Here is a 13,368-nt window from a genome sequence, read left to right on the forward strand (position 1 = left end):
TAACCCCAGAAACTAATCAATTTACTGATGGAATGCAGCAACATTATGAAACCCAGGAGACACCAGAACTACCCAGCCAACCCCATAAAACCAATGAGAAATAATAAATCACTGTTGTCATAAGCCACTAAGTTTTGGACATATAAGTTTTGGTGTGTCATCTAGCAATAGGGAACTGTAGAAATATTATCCTAAGCACCACCTAGGAATATGAACAAGGAATAGAGATGATCTTTAAAAAGCAATGCATTTATACATTCCTCATTTTTTTTTTCTTCCATTGGTTAAGAGAGACACATCTGGAATAGCTGTCCTAGATCCAGAGATAGGAACTGTATATTCAGAATGGCAGAGACACCCTGTCGACTCTGAACTGCTCACCTTTGCAAGAAACAATGGATTTCTGTTTGTTTAAGTCTTGGTAAGTAAGCATTTGTATTTTTTTCTTGTTACAGTAGTTGGGCCTGTATCCTAACTAAAGCAGAATGAAAGTCAAATTATTAAATTTCACTAAAGAAAGTCAATTCATCAACTCCACCACCTACACATCAAATCCTCTGAGTCTCTCTTTGATACACAACAAAGTACACTGGCATGTAAAGACAAAAAATTATTTATAAATTGACATGGATCCACTGATTGATAAACTGTTTCTTGGAATATCTGGCCTTTATTTATTTATTTGTTTGTTTTTGTAATTTTTTGTCTTTTTGTCCTTTTTAGGGCCGCACCCGCGGCACATGGAGGTTCCCAGGCTACAGGTTGAATCAGAGCTGTAGCTGCTGGCCTATGCCAGAGCCACAGCAACACCAGATCGGAGCCACATCTGCGACCTACACTACAGCTCACGGCAACACTGGATCCTTAACCCCCTGAGTGAGGCTAGGGATCGAACCCACAACCTCATGGTTCCTAGTCGGATTCATTTCCGCTGTGCCAAGATGGGAACTCTGGAATAGTTGGCCTTTAAAGATTATGGATCAAAGTTTAGTAGATGACCACAGAAACTTGTACATCCTGACCATATAAGTTTCTTCCCTGTCTGGGAAGTCTGTCTACCAAAGTCTATGGTGTAATTTTTTGAGGGATGAATATCTAAGTAATGAGGGAGGCAGAGAACACAACCAGCTTATCCAGCTAGATGTAAGTTTGGTGATTAACTAGGTTAAAGATATTACAGACAGAATAGTCTCTACGAAAGTTATGAATAAGCCACTATACAGATTGCTAGAATCAACCATTGTATCAGTTAGGATGAGACAACTTATGCTGCAGTAACAAGCAGCCTTCAATCTCAGTGTTTTAACCTAACAAAAGTTTATTTCTTGCTTATGCTATACGTCTGGTGTATATTGTAAGGAAGTCTGTTGGTTGTAGACACTTAGGGATCCAGACTGATGCAAACTTCATCTCAAAAGATGCTCTCATGAAAAAGAGAACATGGCAAAATGCACACTGGACTTATAAGTTTATATATTTAAGTTTCATTCAATGCCAAACTTTAAAGGGTTTGGGGAAGGTATAATCCTACCATAATCTAGGAAAGAAGCTAAAAATATTGTTGAATGGCACTAATGAGTAGTCTACCCTATATTAAATTACATTCAGAAAGCAGTGCAAATAGACTTATTATATCATCTCAGCACTACACAGAACTGCTCTGACAGAGCCACAACTGAATGCTATGTTCTAGGATTCAATTAAGAAGTGCCCTCTTGAAGAATGTCTTCTTATCCTTTGAAAAATTGTATAGTTAAAAACACTGATTTTAGTATTACCTACTCTACCTGAAAAAATATACATCTATGTACTATACATTTATTGTAGAATACTGTGTTGAAAGAAAAGTATTATCTTAAAAAATTAGAATGTATATGTTTTCTTTCTTTTTACCCCACAATGACAATCAAATGACACTATCTCTACTACTCTGCATTTTATCCTAGCTGCCAAGAAGCTCAGAGTTAAATTTATTGCCCTATTCATATAAACTTCTTTGCTTCAAATTCTTTTTTTTTTCTTTTTAGGGCCACAGCTGCAGCATACAGAAGTTCCTAGGCTAGAGGTCATATTGGAGCTGCAGCTGCCAGCCTACACCACAGCCACAGCAATGCCAGATCAGAGCCATGTCTGTGACCTACACCACAGCTCATGGCAACACTGGATCCTTAACCCACCGAACAAGGCCAGGGATCGAACCTACGTCCTCATGGATACTAGTCAGATTTGATTCCACTGAGCCATGACGGGAACTCCTTTGCTTTAAATTCTTCTTTTTTTTTTTCCGGCCACACTCACAGCATGTGGAATTTCTGGGGCCAGGGATCAAACCTGTTCCATAGCAGTGACGAAAGCCACTGCAGTGACATTGACTGAACCTTAACCTGCTGTGCCACAAGAGAATTCCTCAAGTTCTTAACCCATTTATTTCATTCTTCTGTCAACTGACTTTACATCTTTTTCTACAGTTTTAATATTTATCTTAATAGTCGTTTAAAAGGATCTTTTATATTGCAAGATATCTCATATTGTCTATTCGATGAGGCATTAAATTATCAAAAATCTCTGTAACAGTGAAAGTCTCACATAATAATGCCTTATAATTCTCTTAGCTTTCTCTCTCTCTTTTTTTTTTTTTCTTTTCACAGCATATGGAAATTCCCAGGCTAGGGGTCGAATCAGAGCTGCAGCTGCCAGCCTACACCATAACCATGGCAATACCAGATCTGAGCCACATCTGCAACCTACACTGCAGCTTACAGCAATGCCAGATCCTTAACCCACTGAGCAAGGTCAGGGATTGAACCCACATCCTCATGGACACTATGACGGGTTTTTAACCTCCTGAGCCATATCGGGGACTCCCAATTCTCTTAGTCTTTAAACACCTTTTGTTCAGTGCTGTAATCCCAGTGCTGGGAACAGAACTTAGCACAGGTGGGTAGCTCAATAAATATTTGTTGAACGAATAAATAATTGAGTGAATATGTTTCATGAGTGGATATGTTATTTCCTCAAGAGTCCTTACTTGAACAGACATAGCTAGAGACTGTGAATATATGTGATGAAGACATTGAGATAAATATCTGCTCCTAACAAACGGCAACTATGGCACATAATGGTCACTTTACCTGGATGCAAGAGACCTTGGAATAACAATGGTGATTCTCGTCCATTCTTCAAAGTCCCCCGTGTGATATACAGTGGGCTCACTCAGTTCTCTGGAGTTCCCCTCACATCCTTTGCCTGCAGAAGCTGGGTAACAGCCTTCTTTCACCAGAAACCAGGACATCCCAGCATCATGAGAGTACTGAAGAAGAACTGGGGCAGCACTGCTGAACTGATTGGCACACCCAATGTTTAGCTGTTAAAAGGAAAGAGAATTATATCAGGTTTTGGCTCCAAGTCATCATTTAACAAATTAGGTGCTACAGCACTCAGGGCTATTTCTACGGAGTCTGCGCTAACTTTATGAAAAGACATGCAGCTCATTTCCAGCCAGCGCCTTTTTGTAGGTTCTGGAAATCTTTGTTTAGGCAAGCAATAGGTGCTTTTCAATAGAAAGTGGGACCAGTTGTGGTTCTGTGGCTTTCTTGGGATTACAGGAGGGAAGAGAGAAGCACAGATATGATTGGAGTCTTGGACAAAAGATAAGAAGGCAGGAAACTGCTTTCTTTTCCTTTTCCAGACAGCGGGTATAAACAGAGGGAAGCAGATGATAAAGAGTTGTCCTCTTCAGGACGTGAAGGTTACTGAAGCTGTCCTCTGCTTTCAGTGGAACAAGCATCTTTATTCTGTTTTCTTACAAAAGCTCAGTAAGAAATCACTGTGAACTTAGATGAAAGAGCTAAGTTTTTGTCACAGCATCAAAAAAAAAAAAAAAAAAAGCAAAATAGTCCAGAAATAAAACTCTTACTGTTCTGTGCACTTTTGTAGATGACTGTCATCATAGAATTAACAATATTCTAAAAAATTGTTTAAAAAAAAAGGAACCTAAATTCCAATGTCCTAGCACAACCTTTTTAAAATTTTTTTTTATTTTTAGGGCTGCACCCAAGACATATGGAAGTTCCCAGGCTAGAAGTCGAATGAGACCTGCAGCTGCCAGCCTAGGCCACAGCCACGGCAGTGTGGGATCCAAGCCGTGTCTGTGACCTACACCACAGTGCTAGATCCTTAACCCACTGGGCGAGGCCAGGGATCGAACCTACATCCACATGGTTACTAGTTGGTTTAGTTACCACTGAGCCACGATGGGAACTCCAGCACAAACATTTTTTTATTTTTCTGTTTTCCCCTTAAATATTTATAAGAAAGCATATATTTTGCTCATATAGTTGAAGTTATCACAATTCTAGAACTTCCTCCTCCTTTCTCTTTAACATATTACTTTGCTGTTACGTACAGCATTGCAAAAAATATCTTTTTTTCTCTTTGGTTGATTTGGTATTGCCAGAACAATACCTAAGAGTAGTATTACTGAATAAAATGCAGAAATACTTTGAATTTCTATTTATATGTGTTCATTTAAATTTTTAAAAAATTTAATTCTTTTTTTTTCTTTTACAGTGGCACTTGTGGCATATGGAAGTTCCCAGACTAGGGGTTGAATCAGAGCTGCAGCTGCCTATACCATCGTCACAGGAACACTGAATCTCAGCTGCAAACTATGCTGCAGCTTGTGGCAACCTGGATCTTTAACCCACTGAGTGAGGCCAGGGATTGAACCTGCATCCTCATGGACACTATGCCGCATTATTAGCCTGCTGAGCCACAACAGGAATGCCTCTATGTATTCATTTTTAATCACTTGGGTTCAAGTGGATCAGTTTTACGACAGCACTGAATATTATTATAGTTTTAGAAGTTTCTAAATTAATAAATACATAAAAAATTTTATTACTGTTTTAACTTATATTTTGGATCACTGTAAATGTCAAACTCTTCCCCTGGTATTTAATTACATGCTATCTGATATAAATGGTCTATTCATATCTTATTGCATTGGTTGGTTGGAGCCATCACAGAATTTTATCACAGAAAACTTTATAAATATAATAGTCAGATTTTATAGGAAAAAACTGAAGGACTCATAAAGAACATGATTATGACCAAAAATAAAGGACAAAGGAAAGGTATGCATATAGGCAAATAATACTGGGCAGAGCTCAGGAGGTCAACCAGCTCATCCTCATGATTATAAGGTGGCTTGAGCCAGGCTGTCAAAAAAAGAAGATTCCATGTTTTCCTTTTTTCCATGCTTAGAGCTAGAAAGCATCTCTCAGAAGGATTTAAAATTTGGCTAGTGGCAATTTTATTGTGATTCATTTACCCAAGATCACATAGTAAAATGTCAAGAATATAAGTAAAGATTTGACCTTCTCAGATGCATGATTACTTCTCCTAACACAAAGCTTTTTTATTACATTATCCGTCAGTAAGCACAGCCCTTGGTTGACATGTGGTGAGAGCAGTCACACCGGGCACACTAGGTAGCTTTTGTCTTGGACTTATTATGACAGCCACTGTTACTAAAGCAGACAAGTCAACAGAACTTTCAGTTTTGTGACAAGCTTGTGATTGTTTTTTTAACTGACCATTTAGCCTGCCTCTTAACTGTTGATGTTTTTTAGAATTCATTCTTGGCTTTCTCATCTTTTCACTCTATACTGCTCCCTAATCTCATTCACAGTTGTAATTTCAGATTCCTTCTAGATGCCTATGACTCTCAAGGCTGTCTGGACAATGTACATAACTGTTCCCTGTGCATTTGACCTTGGAATCCTTAGGTGTCCCTAGGTCCACAGGTCCAAGCCTGGTCTCATTATCCACCATCCTAAAACAAATCCTCCTCTTCCTGTATTTCCAGTTTTAGGGAGTGGAGCCAGAAATGTGGGAGTCATTCCAGAATCCACTCTGTCACCCAGCAGGTCATCCACACCTGTTGACTACACACCTGTAACATCTTCAGATCCATCTGTTTATGTTTATAACCCCATGTGATCTCTTAATCTGGCCTCCTCATTTCTTACCTTGATGACTCCTCTACAGTCCTCCTTTACTCAAAATTTGTTCAGCAATCTGAGAACTTCTTTCTCCCTCCCCCATCATCCCACAGGTCCAAGTTCCCATCAGCTACCACAGGGATCACTGCAATAGTTGCCTGGCTGGTCTGTCTTTGCCTTTTTCTAGCCAGTGTACTCCCAACACAGTTATGGGAGTGATTTTTTAAAAGCCTCAGTCAGAGTATGTCACTGTTCTGCTGACCATTTTATTTAGAACAGAAGTTGAAGTCTGACCTACTTTTTTCTACCTGTCTCTCCTTTCTCCCTTTGTTCTGGTCACAGTGGCATCCTTGTGCTTTCTTGAACTTTTCCAAGCACACTCCTACTTCAAAGCCTTTGTCCTGTCTGTCCTCTGTGCCTAGAGTGTTCTTTCCCAGAGAGCTGCATAGCGCCCTCCTTCTCTTTTCATAGGTCTCAGCTTAAAAGTCATTTTATTAGTGAGGCGAACTTGACATCTTCTGTAAAATAGTAATTATCCTCCACCATCCTCATCAAACTCTCTATTCCTATTCATTTTCACAGCCTAAAACAGAGCCTGGAACATAATAGAGGCTTCATAAATATTTTCTGAATAAATGAATGAATATACTTGTTGACTCCAGTTCCCCCCAATTAAGTGAACAGAATAATCTTTCTAAAATACAGATGTGATTAAACATCAGTCAGTGGATTAAACATCTTCCATGGTTCAATGCTCTTGGGTTAATGTCCAAATGACTTAGTGTTTCAGGTAAAGCCAATCAGGATCACCTTTATCACTTACCTCTGTGGCACATACTCCAAACTCCTGACAGTTTCAACATTTCCATTCTCATTTGCACTTTCATGTATTTTTACATATTTGCACTGGAATCCCCTCTCCCCCACCCCCATTCTTTGGCTGGTTAAGTCTCTGTATTTCCAGAAACTTCCAATTTCAACTTTTTCATCCATCCATCTATGAAACCACAGATAATTCTGAGCACCTTCCGTAGGCCAAGAACTATGCCAGGTACTCTCACAGCATCGGAGCCCTTTTCCACCATAGCACTCCAGCAGCTGAATTGTAACTGTTCACTTTTCTGGCTCACTGCCTAGTTCTGAGCTTCCTGAGGGCAAGGACTACATTGCTCATCTCTATATTCCTATTGCTTAGTGCTGACACATGACAGGCAGTCACAACAACTTTCCCAGCACTGTGAATTTTTGTACAAATAACACCAAGTTCCTACTACAGATTCCAAATGTATACTAATTATCAATCCCCAAACGACTCACATTACATATCTATTATCAACCAACAGCCACAAATCAACACTTTTCTTCTGGTGTGACTCGAGAATTTAGATTTTTTTTTCTCAGACATTATGCATTGTTGCTGATTGTTTAATTATGTGAACCATTTACTGTTTCTTTACTTAGATTTTTAAACTTCAGAATACTACCTTGCAGAGTTCGACATCGACACCATCATGATTCTGTGACTCATTAATTAGAAGAGGTGCCAGATGACAAACAGCATAGTATTCTGCAGTGTATTTGCTATTGCTGTTATTTTGTTTCCATTTTAGGCAGTGCCAACAAATTAATATAGAGTCATATACTGTTATTAATGGTTTTTCCGCTGCAATTTAGCATCAAAATCTAAACAGAGAATGATAGCATTTCACTAATCACTTTATTTATGACTAACTGCCTTGTTTACAGACCTCTGGAAATTATATTTGAAGAGCTTCCTATAAACATCTGATCTCTTTAATAATTCTATTTGTAAATTATTTAGCATCTGTATCCTGCCATTATGTAAGGATCATGTAGTTGTGCTGCTTCATTAAAATTGCATTACTTTCGACCCAGAATTCACCAATGGGATTTTATTATAAACACAATGAAATTTTGATTAGGGTTCTGAAAAAAGGGCTTGTCAAAGTAAATACTAGCTATACATGTTGACATGTTATCACAGTGCTGAAAAAGAAGCTTTTCAGAGAACTACGATGATTAAAGTGAAAATTTACTGAATCAAAAGAAGAGAAATTGTTTGAAAAATCCCACAGTAAAAACATAAAATAACGGACCAGTCCCCAAAGCCCTAGTAAGCTGAAAAGGAGAACTTATCTATAACTATTCAGAAGCATGGGATTCATTAAGTCACAATCAGATTGAGATCCTAAAAGTCAACTTTCTTTGTAATTCTGATAGAGTTGCATGAGCATTTAAATACAGTGACATAGCCACAACTTTTGGGGCTCTTTAAAAACGGACAAGCTGTCTTCCTTATGGGTAGAGCTAAAAAGTTTTGCCATTCTAAGATCGTCGGAAACTGTCCAAACGAGTCCCTACTTTAATAGAATAGGAACATTTTGTGTTCTTTGTGAATTTCATTTATAAATCTGGAAGGTGGTTGCTCCTTAACCTGTAAGAAGTTTGTGCATAAATACCTTGAACTGTAGGACATAGCCCGGCTTCAGAGTCAAATCTCGAGTCACTGCAAATCGATCCCCATCTGATTTTCCAAATACCATGGCTGACGGTGTGGCGGAGCAGAAAGTTTCATTTTTAGCCATTCCTTCATTAGCCAACATCAACCACACACTCATCTGGTTCATAGGGTAATCAAAGGCTGGCTTCTCGTAAAAGTTCTAATAGGAACAATAACAACACAGAAAAGCAATGTGATAGCTTTGCGAACAAGACGGGAATTTTCAACTCATGACATGCAGGGCCACGTACTATCTGTATTTCTAGGAAAACACACCAGACTCTCTAAATAAACTTTAAAAAAAAATTGCCATGAACTTTTTTTTCCTGATGATTTAACAACTGAAAATATTTTGCCACTGTGTTTCTGATCATTTTGTAACCACGCTAATAATTGTGTTTGATGACTTGGCCAAACTTCCCAGTATTCTTTTGTTTGTTTCTTTTTGTTGTTGTTCTTTTTTTTTTTTTTTTTTAACATCTAAATAACCTATGAGCTGGTAGCATAGAGAGGTAACAAAAAAAAAAAAAAAAAAAAAAAAGAAGAAGAAGAAGGGCAAACACAGAAAATGAAATTACATTTTCAAGTGTCAAGGACCACCTCCTGGGGGAGGTGAGTAGTTTTTCATCCCATCTGCTTTTACAAGTCTATGTCTTCCTGGAGTTCAAACACGATGAGAATTACCTGGGGTAAAGTTGGGTTGACAACTGGGATGATCTGTTTCTGCTTCTCCGACAGAATGATGATGTCATCGACTGCCCACTGGTCATAGTCCTCACCTGAGAACACAGGCTGCCACCAGCGGAACCTGGTGCAAGGGGTCTTAGCAGCAGCTGGTAGCTCCAGATAGACAAATCTGCATAAAAGCAAATCATTGACCCTTGGGAAAGGAAAAGCTATATTTTTCTTAGCAGCTCTGTTAAAATAACACGAGTAGCAACACGAGAAAGTTTAGTTTTGTTTGATCTCTTGGTATTTTTGAAAAGTTTCTATGTTTAGCCAGATCAGACAAGGGGTTTAAAGTTGTAAGGAAGTTCAGTCCTGGTCATTGCTTTTCCATTTGGAACTGTACCTTTTGGAAGCAAATATTTCAAGTGTGTTTGATTCCTTGAACAATATCTTTTGACTATCATGACAATGGCCATAACATTTTAAAGAAATCCTTAGAAAACACTGTTAATTCGTATCTTATTGTATTAAAATGGCACTATTTTTTTTTCAAAGCAGTTCTTACCTATAGAGGGAAAACATAAATACACATTACCAATGAAACATAAATAACCCACAATTTACCACAAGGGGTTGGCCCTGTTAACATTCTGATGTATGTCATTAAAGTATGTAATCTTTTACACAGATCAGATATGTGTATAGTTTGGTTTCTTACAGTTTCATACTTAACATTATATTATAGGCACATTCTCATGTCAGTAAAATTAGTTCTTAAGATCATTTTACTATTCATGTAACTTTTTGTCACATAGACATGCTATTATTTATTTCACCTTTCCATATATAAATCACTGTGTGATGAAAATCTTCATGCATAAAGCTTTATGTACATGTGGGTTTATTTTTTTAAGGAAGATTCTTAGAAGTGGAATTACCAGGTCAAATAAACTGGTAGTGTTTAAAGCTTTTAATTTTTTCCAAATTCCTTTCTGGAAGGGGCATGATGGTTTGCAGGATGACATGAGAGTGTGTGTTTTGTTGCTTCCATGTGGACAGAACACTTGGTGCTATCATGAGAAGATGACCATTTGTTGAAGAATGGTGTCTTTTTTATTGCAACAAGGATTGGATATTATTATATTATGAAACATCCGTGTCTCCTGTTTTGTACATTTACTTATTCCTTTTACCCATTTTTTTCTATTGGGATCTTAGTGTTTTCCCCAATAATTTGCATAAGCTCCTTACAGGAACACTGACCATCTGTTTCTCATATTTGTTGAAAACATTTTCTTAGTTTTCCTTCTTTCATTTTTTCTGTTTTCTTTGACCTGTATGTGTTAACATGTGTATGTAGTTTTACATTTGCCTGTAGTATATTTCTGTGCAAGTAGTCTTTTTCATGGTTAATTCCTCTCTTGAATTTATGTTTAGAAAGTTTAGGTGTTTTTTCAAGATCAGATAGTAATCTAAATGTTTAAATCTTTCACCAATCTTTAACAGTTTTTGATGACATAAGCTGATAATCTAAATAGATATTTTCCCCCCAAGAACCTGACCATTTTTTTTAACATCACTTGATTGAATAACCATTTCTTTCTCATTGATTTTTTTTTTCATATATAAGTTGGTTCATATATCTGGGGATCATCATTTGGCTTCATGGTTTGTTCTGTCCAAACATACTCTGGTATCATTCCACTTTAATTATGAAGGTTACACAATATGTTTTAATATCATGTAGGGCATCCCTCTACTTTTTGCCAAAAGTGTAAACTATTTTTTGTCAGTTCCTATTTGTAGGTATAAAGCTCCAAAAAAAAAATCACTAAGATTTTTATTGGAATAGCATTAAAAACATTAAATGTAAATTAACAGATACCCTCATATCATAATATTCAGTCTTCCTCTCTGGGGATGCTGTATTATTATTTACTTATTTGTTTTATATCTCTGAAGGAAGTTCTGAGGTTTTAAAACTTTCTTTACAGAGATTCTCAGGACTGTTTGTTAAATTTATTCATTTTATTTATGTATTTCCCATCATGGGGTCTTCTTCTGATATCTTCCAATGTAGAATTTCTTTTTTTTAAAGTTGTAGTATAGTAGATTTACAATGTGTTAGTTTTAGATGTAAAGCAAGGTGATTCAGTTACACACACACACACACACACACACATACACACACGCAAATACCAAGATTATAGAAAGGAATACTCTAAAAGTGGTATCTTTGAGTAGATTTTAATGACCCTTCCTTCCTTCCTTTTTTTCTTTTCTTTTTTTAGGGCCACATCTGCAGCATACAGAAGTTCCTGGGCCAAGGGTTGAATCAGAGCTGCAGCTGCCAGCATACACCACAGCCACAGCAACGCCAGACCCGAGCTGCATCTGTGACCTACACCACAGCTCTCGCCAATGCTGGATCCTTAACTCACTGAGCAAGCGAGGGATCAAACTCGCATCCTCATGGATGCTAGCTGGGTTCTTAAACCGCTGAGCCCCAACAGGAACTCCCTTCTCAGATTTTCAAAAAATTCATATGTGAATACAAATGCTTTCTGTTCAGAAACTCATATGAAACGAAACCTTCATATGTTAGGCTATTATTCATGTCAGATGTTTATGAGTTTGTTTAGTTTTGCAACGACCAACCACCTTTGGAAACATCTACTCGGCAATGTCATCTCTCCCCTTCTGGACACCACTGGCATGCCATCAGGGCTGGTTACCTGGGTTTGCTGAAGTCTGAGAAGTACATCTCCGCCAGCAGGTGCCACTGGATGCCCCCATTGTTGCTGTACTGGAGGAGGACGCCCTCTTCTCTGCTGTCAGGCTTGTTGCATGCAGCATTTCTCCACCTATCTGGATGTAGAACTGCACGAAGTCCACCCAAGAAGTATCCAGGTCCCAGCTCACCAACTGTCTTTTCCCAGCCTTTTCAAAGGACAGAAAAACCACAGATTCAATGATCTGGGAGGTCTTTGGCATTTCGTTGTTTCTGTTTCAAATTCACACAAGCATCCGAGCACCACCTGGAGATGATCCTGTCTCCACTTATTGTTGAGAGGAGCCAGTCACACCATTTAACTGCTTCTGGCTATGTTCTATTAGTCTCTACATCACTGCTGCCCAGATGTGGTTATGAGACCCTTGAGAACTGCTACTTACACCCAAGAGTATTCAAAAGTCTTTAAAAATAAAGCAAGACTCCTTTACATTAAAACCTTCCTAGTATTTGCCTGGTAAATCTCCTCCAGGCTGAGTCGTGAAAAAGAAATCAGTTGGAGTTGGGTTTGAATCCCAGCCCATGATTCATGCTGCTCACTAGCTGTGTGACCTTTCTAGCGTTTATTTCCCTCAAAGGTACAATATAAGTAATAACAGCTTCCATATAGGGTGTTGTGATAATCAGATGCAAAAGCAGTGGCATCACCTGCCTAGCACAGGGCCTACCTTGCTGAGGGGACAGTCTTTCCACAGACATGCCCTGACTGACCCACTTCCTCCCTGGGGACTGAAGTGAAACAGGCAAGGCAGAAACTTCTGGACAAAAAGACAATACTGGAGCCTCTAGGGTTCCCAGGCAGTCAGTCTGTATCTCTCTCCATATTTTTGGAAATAGAGAGGGTAAGAGGGATCCTTAAATAAGTTTTTGCAACATCTAAATGATCTCTTCGTGTCTTAAAAAACAGTAAAAACTGCCTCAAATCCAGCAACTTGCTTCCTTTGCTTAGCGGGTCCCTCCTGTTGTGAGGTATGAGATACACACTGACAAGGTCTGTCATCATTCCTGTGGTGTGTAAACGGTTTCGTGCTATTGGGACTGAGAAAAAGTTTGCTCACGAGATTCTTTCACCCAGAGTGATTCTGTCAAAGCTAATCCACAGACCACACTGACGAGTCTGGGAGAGTTTCCGAGGAGCTCAATCAGAAGTCGGGAAGAAAACCTGAGACAGGACACAGGGTATAGAGAAAAGCACCCCTCACATTGATAATGTAAACCCCACTCTAATCCACTAAGTTAATTAAGAACGGGTTTCGGTTATCAGAAGTCACAGGGGAAATATTTGGGGATGATTAAGGGAGTACACTGTTACTGATAAATCGAAAGCCAATTAAGAGATTGCTAAATAAACAGGGGTGCCAGTCAAAAGAGAACAGAGGTTA

General features: G+C 38.5%; 1 protein-coding gene across 1 annotated transcript in view; it reads right to left on the bottom strand.

Moving 5' to 3' along the window:
- Window positions 1–13,368, bottom strand: part of RELN (reelin) — a 502,874-nt gene that overhangs the window by 104,284 nt on the left and 385,222 nt on the right. Inside the window, 5 exon segments of the mRNA XM_021063495.1 lie at window positions 3,132–3,364; window positions 8,486–8,686; window positions 9,211–9,382; window positions 11,931–12,051; window positions 12,054–12,135. Coding sequence (XP_020919154.1) covers window positions 3,132–3,364; window positions 8,486–8,686; window positions 9,211–9,382; window positions 11,931–12,051; window positions 12,054–12,135 — 809 coding nt within the window.

The sequence above is a fragment of the Sus scrofa genome, chromosome 9, assembly GCF_000003025.6.
Source record: "Sus scrofa isolate TJ Tabasco breed Duroc chromosome 9, Sscrofa11.1, whole genome shotgun sequence".
NCBI classification, from domain to species: domain Eukaryota; kingdom Metazoa; phylum Chordata; class Mammalia; order Artiodactyla; family Suidae; genus Sus; species Sus scrofa.